The sequence below is a fragment of the Chiloscyllium punctatum genome, chromosome 31 (genome assembly GCF_047496795.1).
Source record: "Chiloscyllium punctatum isolate Juve2018m chromosome 31, sChiPun1.3, whole genome shotgun sequence".
NCBI classification, from domain to species: domain Eukaryota; kingdom Metazoa; phylum Chordata; class Chondrichthyes; order Orectolobiformes; family Hemiscylliidae; genus Chiloscyllium; species Chiloscyllium punctatum.
In genome coordinates, this window is record NC_092769.1 from 68837731 (window position 1) to 68859811 (window position 22081).

Sequence of the window (22081 nt, forward strand, 5' to 3'; positions counted from 1 at the left end):
GTAACACTCTCTGATATACCCCATACCCCTCACTGTAACACTGTCTGATATACCCCATACCCCTCACTGTAACACTCTTTGATATACCCCACACCCCTCACTGTAACACTCTCTGATATACCCCATACCCCTCACTGTAACAGTCTCTGATAGACCCCACACCCCTCACTGTGACACTCTCTGATATACCCCACACCCCTCCCTGTCACACCCTCTGATATACCCCACACCCCTCACTGTAACACTGTCTGATATACCCCACACCCCTCACTGTAACACTCTCTGATATACCCCACACCCCTCACTGTAACAGTCTTTGATATACCGCACACCCCTCACTGTAACACTCTCTGATATACCCCACACCCCTCACTGTAACAGTCTTTGATATACCCCACACCCCTCACTGTAACAGTCTCTGATATACCCCACACCCCTCACTGTAACACTCTCTGATATACCCCACACCCCTCACTGTAACACTGCCTGATATACCACACACGCCTCACTGTCACACTCTCTGATATACCCCATACCCCTCACTTTAACACTGTCTGATATACCCCACACCCCTCACTGTAACACTCTCTGATATACCCCACACCCCTCACTGTAACACTGCCTGATATACCACACACGCCTCACTGTCACACTCTCTGATATACCCCATACCCCTCACTTTAACACTCTCTGATATACCACACACGCCTCACTGTCACACTCTCTGATATACCCCATACCCCTCACTTTAACACTGTCTGATATACCCCACACCCCTCACTGTAACACTCTCTGATATACCCCACACCCCTCACTGTAACACTCTCTGATATACCCCACACCCCTCACTGTAACACTCTCTGATATACCCCACACCCCTCACTGTAACACTCTCTGATATACCCCACACCCCTCACTGTAACACTCTCTGATATACCCCACACCCCTCACTGTAACACTGTCTGATATACCCCACACCCCTCACTGTAACACTCTCTGATATACCCCACACCCCTCACTGTAACACTCTCTGATATACCCCACACCCCTCACTTTAACACTGTCTGATATACCCCACACCCCTCACTGTAACACTCTCTGATATACCCCACACCCCTCACTGTAACACTCTCTGATATACCCCACACCCCTCACTGTAACACTCTCTGATATACCCCACACCCCTCACTGTAACACTGTCTGATATACCCCACACCCCTCACTGTAACACTCTCGGATATACCCCACACCCCTCACTGATACACCCCACACCCCTCACTGTAACACTCTCTGATATACCCCACACCCCTCACTGTAACTCTCCCTGATATACCCCACACCCCTCACTGTAACACTCGCTGGTATACACCACACCCCTCACTGTAACACACTCTGATATAACCTGCACCCCTCACTGTAACACTCTCTGATATACCCCACACCCCTCACTGTAACTCTCCCTGATATACCCCACACCCCTCACTGTAACACTCGCTGGTATACACCACACCCCTCACTGTAACACACTCTGATATAACCTGCACCCCTCACTGTAACACTCTCTGATATACCCCACACCCCTCACTGTGACACTCTCTGCCATACCCCACACCCCTCCCTGACACACCCCCTGATATACCCCACACCCCTCACTGTAATACTCTCTGATATACCCCACACCCCTCACTGTAACACTCTCTGATACACCCTACACCTCTCACTGTAACACTCTCTGATATACCCCACACCCCTCCCTGTCACACCCTCTTATATACCCCACACCCCTCACTGTAACACTCTCTGACAAACCCCACACCCCTCACTGTAACACTCTGATATGGCCCTCACCCCTCACTGTAACACTCGCTGATAAACACCACACCCCTCACTGATATACCCCACACCCCTCACTGATATTCACCACACCCCTCACTGTAACACTTTCTGATCACCCCCACACCCCTCACTGTAACACTCTCTGATATACCCCACAGCCCTCACTGTAACACTGCCTGATATACCACACACGCCTCACTGTCACACTCTCTGATATACCCCATACCCCTCACTTTAACACTCTCTGATATACCACACACGCCTCACTGTCACACTCTCTGATATACCCCATACCACTCACTTTAACACTGTCTGATATACCCCACACCCCTCACTGTAACACTCTCTGATATACCCCACACCCCTCACTGTAACACTCTCTGATATACCCCACACCCCTCACTGTAACACTCTCTGATATACCCCACACCCCTCACTGTAACACTCTCTGATATACCCCACACCCCTCACTGTAACACTCTCTGATATACCCCACACCCCTCACTGTAACACTGTCTGATATACCCCACACCCCTCACTGTAACACTCTCTGATATACCCCACACCCCTCACTGTAACACTCTCTGATATACCCCACACCCCTCACTTTAACACTGTCTGATATACCCCACACCCCTCACTGTAACACTCTCTGATATACCCCACACCCCTCACTGTAACACTCTCTGATATACCCCACACCCCTCACTGTAACACTCTCTGATATACCCCACACCCCTCACTGTAACACTCTCTAATATACCCCACACCCCTCACTGTAACACTCTCTGATATACCCCACACCCCTCACTGTAACACTGTCTGATATACCCCACACCCCTCACTGTAACACTCTCGGATATACCCCACACCCCTCACTGATACACCCCACACCCCTCACTGTAACACTCTCTGATATACCCCACACCCCTCACTGTAACACTCTCTGATATACCCCACACCCCTCACTGTAACTCTCCCTGATATACCCCACACCCCTCACTGTAACACTCGCTGGTATACACCACACCCCTCACTGTAACACACTCTGATATAACCTGCACCCCTCACTGTAACACTCTCTGATATACCCCACACCCCTCACTGTGACACTCTCTGCCATACCCCACACCCCTCCCTGACACACCCCCTGATATACCCCACACCCCTCACTGTAATACTCTCTGATATACCCCACACCCCTCACTGTAACACTCTCTGATATACCCCACACCCCTCACTGTAACACTCCCTGATATACCCCACACCCCTCACTGTAACACTCTCTGATATACCCCACACCCCTCACTGTAACACTCACTGATATACCCCACACCTCTCACTGTAACACTCTCGGATATACCCCACACCCCTCACTGTAACACTCTCTGATATACCCCACACCCCTCACTGTAACACTCTCTGATATACCCCACACCCCTCACTGCAACACTGTCTGATATACCCCACACCTCTCACTGTAACACTCTCTGATATACCCCACACCCCTCACAGTAACACTCTCTGATATACCCCACACCCCTCACTGTAACACTCTCTGATGTACCCCACACCCCTCACTGTAACACTCTCTGATATACCCCACACTCCTCACAGTAACACTCTCTGATATACCCCACACCTCTCACTGTAACACTCTCTGATATACCCCACACCCCTCACAGTAACACTCTCTGATATACCCCACACTCCTCACAGTAACACTCTCTGATATACCCCACACCCCTCACTGTAACACTCGCTGATATACCCCACACCCCTCACTGTAACACTCTCTGATATACCCCACACCCCTCACTGTAACACTCTCTGATATACCCCACACCCCTCACTGTAACACTCCCTGATATACCCCACATCCCTCACAGTAACACTCTCTGATATACCCCACACCCCTCACTGTTACACTCTCTGATATACCCCACACCCCTCACTGTAACACTCCCTGATATACCCCACACCCCTCACTGTAACACTCTCTGATATACCCCACACCCCTCACTGTAACACTCCCTGATATACCCCACACCCTTCACTGTAACACTCTCTGACATACCCCACACCCCTCACTGTAACACTCTCTGATATACCCCACACCCCTCACTGTAACACTCCCTGATATACCCCACACCCCTCACTGTAACACTCTCTGATATACCCCATGCCCCTCACTGTAACACTCTCTGATATACCCCACACCCCTCACTGTAACACTGTCTGATATACCCCACACCCCTCACTGTAACACTCCCTGATATACCCCACACCTCTCACTGTAACACTCTCTGATATACCCCACACCCCTCACTGTAACACTCTCTGATATACCCCACACCCCTCACTGTTACACTCCCTGATATACCCCACACCCCTCACTGTAACACTCCCTGATATACCCCACACCCCTCACTGTAACACACTCTGATATACCCCACACCCCTCACTGTAACACACTCTGATATACCCCACACCCCTCACTGTAACACTCTCTATATACCCCACACCCCTCACTGTAACACTCTCTGATATACCCCACACCCCTCACTGTAACACTCTCTATATACCCCACACCCCTCACTGTAACACTCTCTGATATACCCCACACCCCTCACTGTAACACACTCTGATATACCCCACACCCCTCACTGTAACACTCTCTATATACCCCACACCCCTCACTTTAACACTCTGAAATACCCCACACCCCTCACTGTAACACTCTCTGATATACCCCACACCCCTCACTGTAACACTCTCTGATATACCCCTCACCCCTCACTGTAACACTGTCTGATATACCCCACACCACTCACTGTAACACTCCCTGATATACCCCACACCACTCACTGTAACACTCTCTGATATACCCCACACCCCTCACTGTAACACTCTCTGATATACCCCACACCCCTCACTGTAACACTCTCTGATATACCCCACACCCCTCACTGTAACACTCCCTGATATACCCCTCACCCCTCACTGTAACACTGTCTGATATACCCCACACCACTCACTGTAACACTCCCTGATATACCCCACACGCCTCACTGTGACTGGGTTGATGTGACGAGGTTGTTTCCCTGTGTGGAAGAGCCCAGGTGATCGGAGTGTAATGGATCTCCCATTTGAGACAGAGATGAAGAATTTCTGCTCTTAGAGGGGAGTGTTTCTTTGGGAACATTTACTGCAGAGAGCTGTTGACACTGGGTTATTAACTCGATTCATGGCTGAGGCATGAGATTAAACAGTAAGGGTCTTGAGAGTTATTGGTAAAAGGCAGAATAGTGCTGTGGAGGATGAGCAGATCAGCTATAATCACATTGATTCGTGGAGCTGCGTTGATGGGCTGAATGGCCTGTTCATGCTTCCACATCTTATGATCTTACACACGCAACACCTTCATACAAAACTTCGTCCACTCACATTCACAAACACACAGACACATATTGTCATATACATACACTTCCACATTCACACGCACACTCCAAGACATGTTCACTGACATCGACCCTCATATACTGACATAAACATTTCCATACACACGCATACACTCGGTTGCAATCACACACAGACACACACTCATTCACACTCTCATGCAGACACACACACACAGCTCTCACATACACAGATGCACTAATTTACACACTCACTTAAACTCAGACTCTCAAACACACACACACATCCATACTCTCACAGACTTATTTACAGACACACAGTCACACTCTCACCCAGACATGCTGACACACACTCTCACTCACACATGGACTTGTACAGATCCACACAAACATGCATACTCTCAAACACGCATACTCACACACACACGCATACTCTCACACACGCATACTCACACACGCATATTCACGCACTGACGCATACTCACACACACACACACACACACGCATACTCACACACGCATATTCACGTACTGACGCATACTCACACACACTCACACACGCATACTCACACACACACGCATACTCACACATGCATATTCACGTACTGAAGCATACTCTCACACACGCATACTCACACACACACGCATACTCACACACACACTCACACACACACACACACGCATACTGTCTCACACAAACACACACATAAACCCACACTCACGCACACCCACACTCTCACCCACAGAGGCATACTCCTACATAGTCTCACTCTCACTCAGTCTCACAAACATTCATGGACACACAGACTCTCACACTCAGTCACGATGTCACACACAGCCATTCTTAAACATTTACACACACACACAACACACACGCACACACTCACGCTTCGTCCCAGCAAACAGATCCGATGCTGAAGATGCAGTAGCAGTTTTTATGGTGCAGCTGTCTAACTTGCTGTGAGCTTCAATGTGATAAAGTTTACAGTGTGATTGCGAGCTGTAATTTACTCTGCTTCACAATTCAGTCCAGAGATGAAGAGGATCCTGACAGCTTTATAACCCATTTCAGAATCCATCTCAGCTGCTTCCAGGTGGGACCCAGCTCTCTGACACCTTTTACTGAATAATAAGTCCAACCTGCATTAATATAGCACTCTCAATAAGCACCCCCCTCAACTTCCTATACTCCAGTGAAAAAAGTCTGCGCCTATGTTGTCGAGGAGAATACTGAGATACAGGCTACTAGACTAGGTGGGATTGAGGTTCACAAGGAAGAGGTATTCGAAATCCTACAGAGTGTGAAAATAGATAAGTCCCCTGGGCTGGATGGGACTTATCCTAGGATTCTCTGGGAAGCCAGGGAAGAGATTGCCGAGCCTTTGGCATTGATCTTTAAATCGTTATTATCTACAGGAATAGTGCCAGAAGACTGGAGGATAGCAAATATGCTTCCCCTGTTCAAGTAGAGACAACCCTGGTAATTATAGAGCAGTGAGCCTTACTTCAGTTGGTAAAATGTTGGCAAAGGTCATAAGAGATAGGATTTATAGTCATCTAGAAAAGAATAATTTGATTAGGGATAGTCAGCACGGTTTTGTGAAGGGTAGGTCTTGCCTCACAAACCTTATTGAGTTCTTTGAGAAGGTGACCAAACAGGTAGATGAGGGGAAACCGGTTGATGTGGTGTATATGGATTTCAGCAAGGCGTTCGATAAGGTTCCCCACAGTAGGCTATTGTACAGAATGCAGAGGAATGGGATTGTGGGAGATATAGCAGTTTGGATCAGTAATTGGCTTGCTGAAAGAAGACAGAGGGTGGTGGTTGATGGAACATTATCATCTTAGTGTCCAGTTACCAGTGGTCGGTGTTGGGCCACTGCTGTTCGTCATTTTTATAAACGACCTGAATGACGGTGTAGAAGGGTGGGTTAGTAAATTTGCGGACGACACTAAGGTGGGTGGAGTTGTGGATAGTGACGAAGGATGTTGTAGGTTACAGAGAGACATAAATAAGCTGCAGAGCTGGGCTGAGAGGTGGCAAATGGAATTTAATGTGGACAAGTGTGAGGTGATACACTTTGGTCGGAGTAATCGGAATGCAAAGTACTGGGCTAATGGTAAGATTCTTGGGAGTGTAGATGAGCAGAGAGATCTCAGTGTCCATGTACACAGATCCCTGAAAGTTGCCACCCAGGTTGACAGGGTTGTTAAAAAGGCATACAGTGTTTTAGCTTTTATTAATAGAGGGATTGAGTTCTGGAACCAGGAGGTTATGCTACAGCTGTACAAAACTCTGGTGTGGCCGCACTTGGAGTATTGTGTACGGTTCTGGTCACTGCATTGTAAGAACGATGTGGAAGCTTTGGAAAGGGAGCAGAGGAGATTTACTGGGATGTTGCCTGGTACGAAGGGAAGGTCTTACGAGAAAAAGCTGAGGGACTTGAGGCTGTTCTCGTTAGAGAGAAGAAGGTTGAGAGGTGACTTAATAGAGACATATCAGATAATCAGAGGGTTAGATGGGGTGGACAGGGAGAGCCTTTTTCCAAGTATGGGGACGGCGAGCACAAGGGAGCATAGCGTTAAATTGATGACTGATAGATATAGGACAGATGTCAGAGGTAGTTTCTTTACTCAGAATAGTAAGGGTATGGAATGCTTTGCCTGCAACGTTAGTAGATTCGCCAACTTTAAGTACATTTAAGTCGTCATTGGACAGGCATATGGATATACATGGAATAGGGTAGGTTAGATGGGCTTCAGATTGGTATGACTGGGCGGTGCAACATCGAGGGCTGAAGGGCCCGTACTGCGCTGTAATGTTCTATGTTCTATCCAGCCTCTCCTTATAACTCAAAGCCCTGATCTCATCCTGGTAAATCTCTTCTGATCCCTCTCCAGTTTAATAACATCCTTCCTGTAACAGGGCAGCCAGAACGGGACACAGTGATCCAGACGAGGCCTCACCAATGTCCTGTATAACCCCAACATGACGTCCCAACTCCTCCACTCAATGGACTAAGCAGTGAAGGTGGTTTTGAGGAAGAGGTTAAAAGTGAGTTTTGCTGGGTTTTTTTCTCGCTATATTATATTTAATTTCAATAAATGATCACCTCATTAAATTTTTTAAAAGCATCTGATCTATCAGGCCAGATTTCATTCTGGGGTTTGACTGATCTAATCGAGAGAACTCTGTCGAGAGCAGACGGGATGAGCAAGGGGCCTAGCCTCCAAGTGAAGGGCAATTCTCCTCATCTTGGTCAGAGGAGGCCTGGCCTGGTCAGAGTCTGTGAGGCCTCCCGGTTCCACACTCATCCGGGATGGGGGGAGGGGGGGTGTAGGCCGCTCCCCACCCCCATCCCTGATAGCCTCTTGTTCAGAGTGTCTTGCTTGGCCCATTTCAGGGGTTAGAGGTGGAGGAGGGGGAGTCAGCTGTGGGGTCTGGAGTTGTGCGCAGGCCCAGACCGGGTAAGGCCGTCCTTCCTGGAAGAAGCCAGGATAGGTTTTTGACAACAATCACCATATTCACCGTCGCTGAAACTACCTTCACACGATCGTTTCAACAACTGAATTTAAATACGACCTGTTGCCGTGATAGGATTTGAACCAGTCACTGCAAAGATGATTGTCCAATGGCACGATGCTCCCTCCCACCCTCAGGCTGCCAGCAGCCATTATGTTAAACTCTCACACATGGCAACGGGATCACCTTTTATTCCTCCTCAACCCGAACATCAAACTAACTCTGGGAGGCCTGAAATCAGTCCTGTCACCAGCAACATGGACTCCCCAGTACAGTGCTGAGGGCGTGCCGCACTGTCGGAAGGTCAGTGCTGAGGGAGCGCCGCACTGTCAGAGGGTCAGTACTGAGGGAGTGCCGCACTGTCGGAGGGTCAGTACTGAGGGAGTGCCGCACTGTCGGAGGGTCAGTGCTGAGGGAGTGCCGCACTGTCAGAGGGTCAGTACTGAGGGATTGCTGCACTGTCAGACGGTCAGTGCTGAGGGAGTGCTGCACGGTCAGAGGGTCAGTACTGAGGGAGTGCCGTACTGTTGGAGGGTCAGTACTGAGGGAGTGCCGTACTGTTGGAGGGTCAGTACTGAGGGAGTGCCGCACTGTCAGAGGGTCAGTACTGAGGGAGTGCCGTACTGTCGGAGGGTCAGTACTGAGGGAGTGCCGCACTGTCAGAGGGTCAGTACTGAGGGAGTGTCGCACTGTCGGAGGGTCAGTACTGAGGGAGTGCCGCACTGTCAGAGGGTCAGTACTGAGGGAGTGCCGTACTGTTGGAGGGTCAGTACTGAGGGAGTGCCGCACTGTCAGACGGTCAGTGCTGAGGGAGCGGCGCACTGTCGGAGGGTCAGTACTGAGGGAGCGCCGCACTGTCAGAGGGTCAGTGCTGAGGGAGTGTCGCACTGTCTGAGGGTCAGTACTGAGGGAGTGCCGCACTGTCAGAGGGTCAGTGCTGAGTGAGTGTCGCACTGTCGGAGGGTCAGTGCTGAGGGAGTGCCACACTGTCGGAGGGTCAGTACTGAGGGAGTGCCGCACTGTCGGAGGGTCAGTACTGAGGGAGTGCCGCACTGTCAGAGGGTCAGTACTAAGGGAGTGTCGCACTGTCAGAGGGTCAGTGCTGAGTGAGTGTCGCACTGTCGGAGGGTCAGTGCTGAGGGAGTGCCACACTGTCGGAGGGTCAGTACTGAGGGAGTGCCGCACTGTCGGAGGGTCAGTACTGAGGGAGTGCCGCACTGTCAGAGGGTCAGTGCTGAGGGAGTGCGGCACTGTCGGAGGGTCAGTACTGAGGGAGTGCCGCACTGTCAGAGGGTCAGTGCTGAGGGAGTGCAGCACTGTCGGAGGGTCAGTACTGAGGGAGTGCCGCACTGTCAGAGGGTCAGTGCTGAGGGAGTGCCGCACTGTCGGAGAGTCAGTGCTGAGGGAGAGCCGCACTGTCGGAGCAATATGTGGTCAGGGTGCATTTGATAAGTGACGAATTGGGGAGAAGGGGCGGGAGCGGTTGGACATTTAAGAGCTGGGATCAGGAGAGTCAGTGATGAGGACAAGCTGGGGTCAAAGAGAGACTGGAGATGGCAGTGCTCGGGGTTATAGTCCTGTGAAGGAACTGGAGAGAGAGATGTTTCTCACCGTCATGTTTCGGATTGGGGTGGGTCTGACGGATACCTCCCTCCATTGGGGTGGAGGAGGTATCATGAGGTGGGAAGGTGGGATCAGAGAAAGCGGGGGAGGCATTGGGGTGAAGGGAGATGGGCGAGGGGGTTACTGATCGAGGGCCAGCAGGGTTGAGGCAGGGCTAGATGCTATTGAAGCATTACCTCATAAAGCTCGTGATCCCAGTATTCCTGCTTGGAATCCTAACTGGAGATCAGCTGGGGGAGGGGGAGTTCCCCAACCCCTCCCTCAGCTTTGGGAATATGCTGGTGAAGGAGTCGGCACAGTTACGTCCCTACTGCTGACTGAAATCCTGGCTAGGGCTCTCTTCCTGGCTAGGCCTCCCTCTGCTTTGGGATCAGGCGATCCGGTAGAGAGGAGTCCGTGGTGGTTCAGGAATGGGCTCCTGATTCAGTGTCACCCGGGAGAGTATTCGCGACCTCTCCCTGTGGCCACCTTGAACGCAGTGAGCAGGAGTCCCATCTCGAAAGGGTTCAAGCTGAGGCTGATTGTGCAGCCTGGATGGAGTGCGATCGCTGTTGCGTGACTCGAAATGGGAAGGGTCGGCGGTGGTTTGCGGGGTCGGGAGGGGGGGTGTGTGCACGGTCGAGAGAAAAACAAAAACCCACCCCTCAAGGCGAGAGCGGCCCGAGTTCCTCAACTCACCCGTGCTGGGCTCACACTCCTCCAGGTCTTCGTCATCGCTGGGGCACTCTGCGGAGGCTACCAGAATGTCGTCGGTGTTCTGAAAGAGAAAGCGTGCCATGTTTAGGACAGTGCTCTTTGGCTGGGTCGAATCTCAGCCCGTAACTCAGCCAAACCCCACCCGCGCCCCTTTAGGGAAGAAAAAGTCTGGATTTCTTCAAATTTTATTTTGTGTGGGGTGAGGGCTCAGCAGCATTGATTGCCCCATCCCGAATTGGCCAGAGGCCAGTTCAGAGTCAGCCATGTTGCTCGATTCACATGTAGGCCCAGACCAGGTAAAGATGGCAGTTTCCTTCCCTGAAGGACGTTACTGAATCTGATGGATTTTTCCCTGATAATTAGTCAACATTAGACTCTTTAATTCCAGATTTTCATTGAATTCACATTCCATCATCAGCCATGGCAGGATTTGAACACAGGTTCCCGGATTAACACTAAGTCATAGGCCTCTCCTACATGTGGCTTCAGACCCCAGAGTGCTGTGAGTTCACTCTTAACAATCCTCCGAAAGTGCCAAATGGCCTCTATCTCCACCATAGTGATGACGCTGCTCATTATTCAAGGCCATGGCTAATGGAATACAAATTCCAGTTCCAGATTTCCTTTTGTTTTATGCTACCCAGAAATGTTTTCACACACCGTTCAGTGCCTATCTGCCACCAAAATCATTGTGTCTTTTTTGTAAACTGTTGGAATACTGTGATGAATACTGGCTCCCTCTGCCACAGGAAGGATGTTGCGAACCTTGAAGGGGTCAGAAAACGATGTTGCCAGGGTTGGAGGGTTTGAGCTACAGGGAGAGGCTGAACAGGCTGGGGCTGTTTTCCCTGGAGCGTCGGAGGCTGAGGAGTGACCTTATAGAGGTTTATAAAATCATGAGGGGCATGGATAGGGTAAATAGACAAAGTCTTTTCCCTGGGGTGGGGGAGTCCAGAACTAGAGGGGCATAGGTTTAGGGTGAGAGGGGAAAGATATAAAAGAGACCTAAGGGGCAACTTTTTCACCCAGAGGGTGGTACGTGTGTGGAATGAGCTGCCAGAGGAAGTGGTGGAGGCTGGTACAATGACAACATTTAAAAGGCATCTCGATGGGGATATGAATAGGACGGGTTTGGGGGGGATATGGGCCAAGTTGTCCAGATTAATTTAGGATATCTGGTCAGCATGGTTGAGTTGGACCAAAGGGTCTGTTTCCGTGCTGTGCAACTAATAATGTGCAACTCATAGAATCCCTACAGAGTGGAAACAGACCCTTCGGCCCAATAAGTCCACACCAACCCTCCGAAGAGTAACCCATCCAGACCCATTCCCTATTACTCTACATTTACCCTGACTAATGCAACTAACCTACACATCCTGGACACGATGGGACAATTTAGCATGGCCAATCCACCCTAACCTGCACATCCCTGGGCACTATGGGACAACTTGGCACGGCCAATCCACCCTAACCTACACATCCCTGGGCACTATGGGACAATTTAGCACGGCCAATCCACCCTAACCTGCACATCCCTGGACACTATGGGACAATTTAGCACGGCCAATCCACCCTAAGCTACACATCCCTGGGCACTATGGGACAATTTAGCACGGCCAATCCACCCTAACCTGCATATCCCTGGGCACTATGGGACAAGTTAGCACGGCCAATCCACCCTAACCTGCACATCCCTGGGCACTATGGGACAATTTAGCACGGCCAATCCACCCTAACCTGCACATCCCTGGGCACTATGGGACAATTTAGCACGGCCAATCCACCCTAACCTGCACACCCCTGGGGCACTATGGGACAATTTAGCACGGCCAATCCACTCTAACCTGCACATCCCTGGGCACTATGGGACAATTTAGCACGGCCAATCCACCCTAACCTGCACATCCCTGGGCACTATGGGACAATTTAGCACGGCCAATCCACCCCAACCTGCACATCCCTGGGCACTATGGGACAATTTAGCACGGCCAATCCACCCTAACCTGCACATCCCTGGGCACTATGGGACAATTTAGCATGGCCAATCCACCCTAACCTGCACATCCCTGGACACTATGGGACAATTTAGCACGGCCGATCGACCCTAACCTGCACATCTTTGGACTGTGGGAGGAAACCAGAGCCCTCAGAGGAAACCCCACGAAGACAGGGGGGGGGGGGGGGGAGAATGTGCAAACTCCACACAGACAGTCACCTGAGGGTGGGTTTGAACCCGGGTCCCTGGTGCTGGGAGGCAGCAGTGCTAACCACTGAGCCACTGTGCCGCTCTGTCTCTCTGCCCAGACTGGCATTGCCTTCTCTCCAAAGTTCGATGACTTTATTTTCTTTTCTGGTGGAGGGACAGGAAAAAAGCTCCAAAGAACGGGTGACTGCGTTAAGATCCTCCCAAAGTAGCTCCTTTGTTTGCCTAGTTGGACAGCCTTGAAACATCCACGGCTGGCCTGTGACACACGCACGGTGACACGTCGGCCATTTTGGGTTGGGATGAGGGGAAATATTTTCCCTGAAAAGGCTATAAGTCTTTCCTAGTTATTCCCTACCCAGTGAAGGCGTGTGGATGGGCCACCCTTTAGGACTTAGACCAACCGTGTTTTGGTCTTGAAGGGAATCAAGGGAAATGATGGGGAGAAAGGGATGTCTTATTTTATTCGGTCATGAGATGAGGCCGTCACTGGCTGGGCCCAGCATTTGATGCCCGTCCCTAGTTGCCCAGAGGGTGGTTACGAGTCAACCCCATTGCTGTGGGAGGTCTGGAGTCACGTGTAGGCCCAGACCGGGTCAGACTTCCTTCCTTTGAAGTGAGGGTGACGTGAGGGGAAACATGTCCAGGGGAAAGTGAGGAAGGCAGGTGCTGGAGGAGTCAGAGTCGATGAAGCTTGGCGCTGGGTGGGGGGGAAAAGCACCGCAGCATCCAAGGAGCGAGAGAGGTGACATTTCAGGCACGACTCTTCTGCAGGACGGGCAAGAGGGAAGGGGGCTGAGAGCTGAATGGGGGCGTGGGTGGGGCTAGAGGGAATGTAGGTGGGATGGCGATAGGGGTAGGAGGCGGTGATGAAGAGGGAGGACGCACTGCCAGGCAATGTGGGGGAGGCAGATTGAACAGAGGCAATCAAGAGGGTGGGCATTGCCTGGCTGTCTGGAGAGAAATGACAGACTGGGCAAGAGGGGATACGGCACGAGATTGGCACGAGAGGATAGAACTGGGGCGGGCAGGGTAGGCTGCATAGCCTCCTCTGCAGTGTGACACCTCTGTGATTCTGCAACGCACGATATATTCATGAACCGGACTGGCTCTTCATCACAACGAGCCGCAGCGACATTCCACTATTGGCCATGGTTTGATCGAACACCACGTTCTCAAAGCATTAGCTACTCTGATTTTGACAAGAGAAGGAAAGGTCAAATTGCAACTGATTCCAGCGAGAGCTGTGAATGGATGGAGAGTGAAATAACTTCACGGATCCCTGTTATGGACCAGACTAGACCAGACGCTCCTCAAAGTCCTTTAAGAAGGTAAGCTCGACCCCAAAATTTCTTATTTTTAAAGACATTCAGAAAGTGCTGCTTTATAAATGCAATGTGACAGGTCAAACTGTTAAGCAAAATGCAATTTACTCAAACCCTACGGTTAAAATACAACAACAGAACAAAGAACTTTGAAGAACTTAACTCGATTGGAAAACTGAATGATGGATACAGTAACTGTAACCAATGGACTGTTCCAATATAGTAACATCCCATAATTACCCACTTCTGGCAAAAAAGGTCCCCAGTTTTTGCCTGTCATCGAGAGGGGGGAATAATAGTTTCCACTTCTTCAAGCCCGCAATAGCAACTGCTTAAAGCTAAACCTAAAAAAAACGAAACAAAAAACTAGAAATCCTGGTTCTGGCCACACCCACCCAGCCAGCCTGCTTCTATTATTTAAACTTAAAAAAAAACCAAGGCCTCACAAGCTGTTTATCGGTATTTCTGTCTAACAACCCCTCTTCCCAAAAAAATAGACAAAATAACCTCTTGAAGCAACAGTATCATCCCGTCTCTCTCCCTACCCGTGCACAGTACATGGACTCTGACCTCCTAATCCAATGAGGGGAATCCCTGAGATTCCTGGTTATGTCTGTGAGCCAGAACTCCCTGATTGGCCCAGATCAACAGGCCCAATCAGGGATTTCAAACTCAATGAGATCTGGCTGACCTCATTCCGATAACTACAGAGAGTTAAGGTGATGATGACAAATCAAATCTCTGGAGAATGTCGGGCTCCCAGCAATAAGGGGCGAGAATTCTGAGTGCAGATTTTGCTTTGGATTAAAACGTTGCCCAGTAATTCGCTGGATAACTCCTGGATGCGGTGTACGGGTCCCAGGAGATACGTCCTCGCTTTGAGCACGTTTGGTGAATCAGAGCTGAGAACGTCATGATGATGATTCTCATTCGAACACAGGGCACTGTGGCTGAAATGTGTTTCACAAGCGGGCACATTGCCAACGTCTAACGGAGCCAGGTGCACCCGCGTTTTACCGGGAGGGGAAGAGACCACTCCCACCTCCAGCTTAATCAGTTAAATCACAACGTGTCAATTGACCTGGGTTCCCTTGCCTTGTAGAGGTTGGAGAGTTGGCGTGGCTCTGCTAATTAACTTTCTGGGAGGTGATAAGGGGGTTAAATGAAGGCCTGGGCACCCGCGGGCGCAGAAGGCGACGCTATCGAGGGGTTCATTATGATTAATGATTCGAGAACTAGGGGCACAGTCAGAGAATTATGGTTGAGGTGGAATGTCACAAACTCAATGAGATCCGTTGTTGATTTTAAATCTGAACTCCATCAAGGAACGTGGGCCAATGGCTGCTATATGGAGTTCGGTCACAGATGGCCCATGGTCTCAGCGGAACAGGCTTGAGGGGCTGAATGGCCCACTCTTGCTCCTGTGTTCCTACAAATTTCAGACGGGTTCATTCGAGACAAACGATTTCTCCTGGGATTCAATGATAGGCAGTGCAGTGGGAATACCGCTGAATTAATCATGGAGACAGATTAACAGACCAATGCACTGAGGGTAGGTGTACAAATCCCAGTGCAGCAGCTGACGGACTTTAAATGTGATTCACTCATCCTGGAATTGGTTTGAAAAATCTTAGGCTGTGTGTTTTTCGCTGCACCTCTTCCCCACGCTCCTGATCTTCAGGCAGCTGGGGAGTGAGGGGTGTTGGCAGATCGGAGGACGTTCCTCATGGGTCTCTGCCCCGGGTCGGGCTGGCTATTAACGGGGTCCAGGCAACAGGCAAATGAAGGGGGGAGGGTGATCTCTGCCAACTGTCTGCCCATCTTCCGCAATTACCTGAGCACATGGATGTCCCTGGAGAGAAAGCCAGTCATAGAGATGTACAGCACGGATACAGACCCTTCGGTCCAACTCATCCATGCCGACCGGATATCCCAACCTAATCTAGTCCCATTTGCCAGCACTTGGCCCATATCCCTCTAAACCCTTCCTATTCCTGTCCCCATCCAGATGCCTTTTAAATGTTGTCATTGTACCAGCCTCCACCACTTCCTCTGGCAGCTCATTCCATACACACACCACCCTCTGTGTGAAAAAGTTGCTCCTTAAGTCACTTTTATATCTTTCCCCTCTCACCCTAAACCCATGCCCCTCTAGTTCTGGACTCCCCGATCCCAGGGAAAAGACCTTGTCTATTTATCCTATCCATGCCTCTCATGATTTTATAAACCTCTAAAAGGTCACCCCTCAGCCTCCGACGCTCCAGGGAAAACAGCCCCAGACTGTTTAGCCTCTCCCTGTAGCTCAAACCATCCAACCCTGGCAACATCCTTATAAACCTTAACTGAACCTCTTCAAGTTTCACAACATCCATGTTTCAAGGTTTTGTGGTTTAACATTCTCTCATCTTGGGAATAAATCTTTGCTGCACTGTCTCTCAAGCGCATATATCCTTCCTTTGGCAAGGGGATCAAAACTGTGCACAGGTATTCCCAGTGTGGTCTCACCAAGGCCCTGAGCTGTCTAGGCTTAATTTCATGAGGAGATGTGGCATTTGTTTGGGATGGCACAGTGACTCAGTGGTGAGCACTGCTGCCTCACGGCACTAGCCACCCTAGTTCAATCCCACCCTTGGGTGACTGTGTGGAGTTTGCACATTCTCCCCATGTCTGTGTGGTGTTTCCTCCGGGTGCTCCGGTGTCCTCCCACAGTCCAAAGATGTCCAGATTAGGGTGGATTGGCCGTGCTAAATTGTCCCATAGTGCCCAGGGATGTGCAGGTTAGGGTGGATTGGCCGTGCTAAATTGTCCCATAGTGCCCAGGGATGTGCAGGTTAGGGTGGATTGGCCGTGCTAAATTGTCCCATAGTGCCCAGGGATGTGTAGGTTAGGGTGGATTGGCCATGCTAAATTGTCCCATAGTGCCCAGGGATGTGTAGGTTAGGGTGGATTGGCCATGCTAAATTGTCCCATAGTGCCCAGGGATGTGCAGGTTAGGGTGGATTGGCCGTGCTAAATTGTCCCATAGTGCCCCAGGGGTGTGCAGGTTAGGGTGGATTGGCCGTGCTAAATTGTCCCATAGTGCCCCAGGGATGTGTAGGTTAGGGTGGATTGGCCGTGCTAAATTGTCCCATAGTGTCCAGGGATGTGTAGGTTAGGGTGGATTGGCCGTGCTAAATTGTCCCATCGTGCCCAGGGATGTGTAGGTTAGGGTGGATTGGCCGTGCTAAATTGTCCCATAGTGTCCAGGGATGTGCAGGTCATGGTGGATTGGCCGTGCTAAATTGTCCCATAGTGCCCAGGGATGTGTAGGTTAGGGTGGATTGGCCGTGCTAAATTGTCCCATAGTGCCCAGGGATATGTAGGTTAGGGTGGATTGGCCGTGCTAAATTGTCCCATAGTGTCCAGGGATGTGTAGGTTAGGGTGGATTGGCCGTGCTAAATTGTCCCATCGTGCCCAGGGATGTGTAGGTTAGGGTGGATTGGCCGTGCTAAATTGTCCCATAGTGTTAGGTCCATTAGTCAGAGGGGGATGGGTCTGTGTGCGTTACTGTTCGGAGGGTCGCTGTGGACTTGTCTGGCCGAAGGGCCTGTTTCCACTCTGGAGAGAATCTAAGCTAGTCTCATCTAAATCTCCATCTGCTGCTCCTCAGCCCATTGACCCAATAGATGCTGTGGGTTGGTTGGCGATTGGGGATGTGGGGAATAGGCTGATGGGGCAAGTTGAAACCCGAGTGTGAAGATAGTAAAGCAGAGGCATTCCTGGGCTGGGAACTGACGGGGTTTAGGAGGCATGGAGGAACAGGAGAGTGGGGAGCGATCAGTGAAGGGGCTTTGGTCATGGTGAGGGAAATGGGATGGGGCGATACGAAGAGAGAGAGAGAAAGGGAGAGAGACACCTTGAGGGTTGGTTTCAATAAACACATGCAAAATCAATGCTGCTCTGAAACAGGTTCACTCGATTAACATTGTCATAATGAGCCTCACTGTTTAACTCAAATGAGGTGAGATTGCAGGTAATTACACTTCCAGCAAGCGAGACATTGTCAGCCCAAATACCAGTCCCTTTAACGCAACTGCACACATTCCAAACTCGCCCAATTTGCACTGAAAGGCTGGAAGGGCTAATGAAAGGCTCCCAGGGAGGGTCCGGCTATTTCACATCCACTTCAATCACTGCGAGTCAGATCAAAAACCATGGCAGAAAATCTGGGAAAACTCCATCTGAAATCCGTTACCTCCATCAGCCCCTACACCCCCCTCCCGATCTCTGTAATCCCCTCCAGCCCCCACACCCCATCTCTGTAACCCCCCTCCAGCCCCTACACCCTCTCCCCATCTCTGTAACCCCCTCCAGCCCCTATACCCCTTCCCTATCTTTGTAAGCCCCCTCCATCCCTTAAGCCTCCTCCCGATCTCTGTATCCCCCTACACCCCCTCCCTATCTCTGTAACCCCCTCCAGCCCCTACACCCCCTCCCTATCTCTGTAACCCCCTCCAGTCCCTACACTCCCTCCCTATCTCTGTAACCTCCTCCAGCCCCTATACCCCCTCCTTTTCTCTGTAACCCTCGCCAGCCCCAACACTCCCTCCCTATCTCTGTAACCCCCTCCAGCCCCTACACTCCCTCCCTATCTCTGTAACCCACTCCAGCCCCTACACCCCCTCCCTATCTCTGTAACCTCCTCCAGCACCTACATCCCCTCCCTGTCTCTATAACCCCCTCCAACCCCCACACTCTCTCCCTATCTCTGTAACCTCCTCCAGCACTACACCCCCTCCCTATCTCTGTAACCCCCCTCCAGCCCCTGCACCCCCTCCCTATCTCTGTAAACCCCTCCATCCCCTATACCCCCTCCATCCCCTACACCCCCTCCCTATCTCTGTAACCCCCTGCATCCCCTACACCCCCTCACTATCTCTATAACCTCCCTCCAGCCCCTACACCCCCTCCCTATCTCTGTAAACCCCACCAGCCCCTGCACCTCCTCCCTGTCTCTATAACCTTCTCCAGCTCTACACCCCCTCCCTATCTCTGTATCCCCCCTCCAGCCCCTACACCCCCTCCCTATCTCTGTAACCCTCCTCCAGCCCCTACACCCCCTCCCTATCTCTGTAACCCCTCTCCAGTACCTACACCCCCTCCCTATCTCTGTAACCCCCTCCAGCACCTACACCCCCTCCCTATCTCTGTAACACCCCTCCAGCCCCTACACCCCCTCCCTATCTCTGTAACCCCCTCCAGCCCCTACACCCCCTCCCTATCTCTGTAACCCCCTCCAGCCCCTACACACCCTCCCTATCTCTGTAACCCGCTCCATCCCCTACACCCCCTCCCTATCTCTGTAATCCCCTCCAGCCCCTACACCCCCTCCCTATCTCTGTAACACCCCTCCAGCCCCTACACCCCCTCCCTATCTCTGTAACCTCCTCCAGCCCCTACACACCCTCCCTTTCTCTGTAACCCCCTCCAGCACCTACACCCCCTCCCTATCCCTGTCACCCCCTCCAGGCCCTACACCCCCTCCCTATCTCTGTAACCCCTCTCCAGCCCCTACGCCCCCTCCCTATCTCGGTAAACCCCTCCAGCCCCTAAACCCCCTCCCTATCTCGGTAACCCCATTCAGCTCCTACACCCCCTCCCTACCTCTGTAACGCCCTCCATCCCCTAAAGGTTCTCCCTATCTCGGTAACCCCCTCCAGCCCCTACACCCTCTCCCTATCTCTGTAACCCCCTCCCTATCTCTGTAACCCCTCTCCAGCCCCTACACCCCCTCCCTATCTCTGTAACCCCTCTCCAGCACCTACACCCCCTCTCTATCTCTGTAACCCCCTCCAGCCCCTATACCCCCTCCCTATCTCTGTAACCCCCTCCAGCCCCTACACCCCCTCCCTATCTCTGTTACCCCCACCAGCACCTACACCCCCTACCTATCTCTGTAAACCCCCTCCAGCACCGATACCCCTTCCCTATCTTTGTAAGCCCCCTCCATCCCCTAAGCCTCCTCCCGATCTCTGTATCCCCCTACACCCCCTCCCTATCTCTGTAACCCCCTCCAGTCCCTACACTCCCTCCCTATCTCTGTCACCCCCTCCAGCCCCTACACCCCTCCCTATCTCTGTAACCCCCTCCAGCCCCTACACTCTCTCCCTATCTCTGTAACCCCCCTCCAGCCCCTGCACCCCCTCCCTATCTCTGTAACCCCCCTCCAGCCCCTGCACCCCCTCCCTATCTCTGTAAACCCCTCTATCCCCTATACCCCCTCCCTATCTCTGTCACCCCGCCAGCCCCTATATCCCTCCCTATCTCTGCACTCCCTGCATCCACTACACCCACTCCCTATCTCTGTAACCCCCTGCATCGCCTACACCCCCTCCCTATCTCTGTAACCTCCCTCCAGCCCCTACACCCCCTCCCTATCACTGTAACCCCCTCCAGCCCCTGCACCCCCTCCCTATCTCTGTAACCCCCTCCAGCCCCTGCACCTCCTCCCTATCTCTGCAACTCCCTCCAGTCCCTCTGGCCCCTACACCCCCTCCCTATCTGTGTAACCCTCTCCAGCCCCTACACCCCCTCCCTATCTCTGTAACCCTCTGCAGCCCCTACACCCCCTCCCTATCTCTGTAATCCTCTCCAGCCCCTACACCCCCTCCCTATCTCTGTAACCCCCCTCCAGCCCCTACACTCCCTCCCTATCTCTGTAACCCCCTCCAGCCCCTACACCCCCTCCCTGTCTCTGTAACCCCCTACACTCCTATCCTATCACTGTAACCCCCTCCAGCACCTACACCCCCTACCTATCTCTGTAAACCCCCTCCAGCCCCTAACCCCCTCCCTATCTTTGTAAGCCCCCCTCCATCCCCTAAGCCTCCTCCCGATCTCTGTAACCCCCTACATCCCCTCCCTATCTCTGTAACCCCCTCTAGTCCCTACACTCCCTCCCTATCTCTGTCACCCCCTCCAGCCCCTACACCCCCTCCCTATCTCTGTAACCCCCTCCAGCCCCTACACTCTCTCCCTATCTCTGTAACACCCCTCCAGCCCCTGCACCCCCTCCCTATCTCTGTAACCCCCCTCCAGCCCCTACGCTCCCTCCCTATCTCTGGAACCCACTCCAGCCCCTACACCCCCTCCCTATCTCTGTAACCTCCTCCAGCACCTACATCCCCTCCCTGTCTCTGTAACACCCTACACTCCTATCCTATCTCTGTAACCCCCCTCTAGCCCCTCCACCCCCTCCCTATCTCTGTCAACCCCCTCCAGCCACTGCATCCCTCCCTGTCTCTATAACCCCCTCCAGCCCCTACACTCTCTCAATATCTCTGTAACCTCCTCCAGCACCTACACCCCCTCCCTATCTCTGTAGCCCCCTCCAGCCCCTACACCCCCTCCCTATCTCTGTAACCCTCTCCAGCCCCTACACCCCCTCCCTATCTCTGTAACCCCCCTCCAGCCCCTA

At 51.8% G+C, this 22081-nt stretch overlaps 1 protein-coding gene across 8 annotated transcripts in view; it reads right to left on the reverse strand.

Moving 5' to 3' along the window:
• Positions 1-22081, reverse strand: part of LOC140457032 (neurexin-2-like) — a 1330437-nt gene that overhangs the window by 46781 nt on the left and 1261575 nt on the right. For all 8 annotated transcript variants that reach the window (XM_072550954.1, XM_072550952.1, XM_072550953.1 and 5 more), the window contains one exon: positions 11079-11157. In XM_072550954.1, the coding sequence (XP_072407055.1) occupies positions 11079-11157 (79 nt within the window). The remainder of the gene's footprint in view (positions 1-11078; positions 11158-22081) is intronic.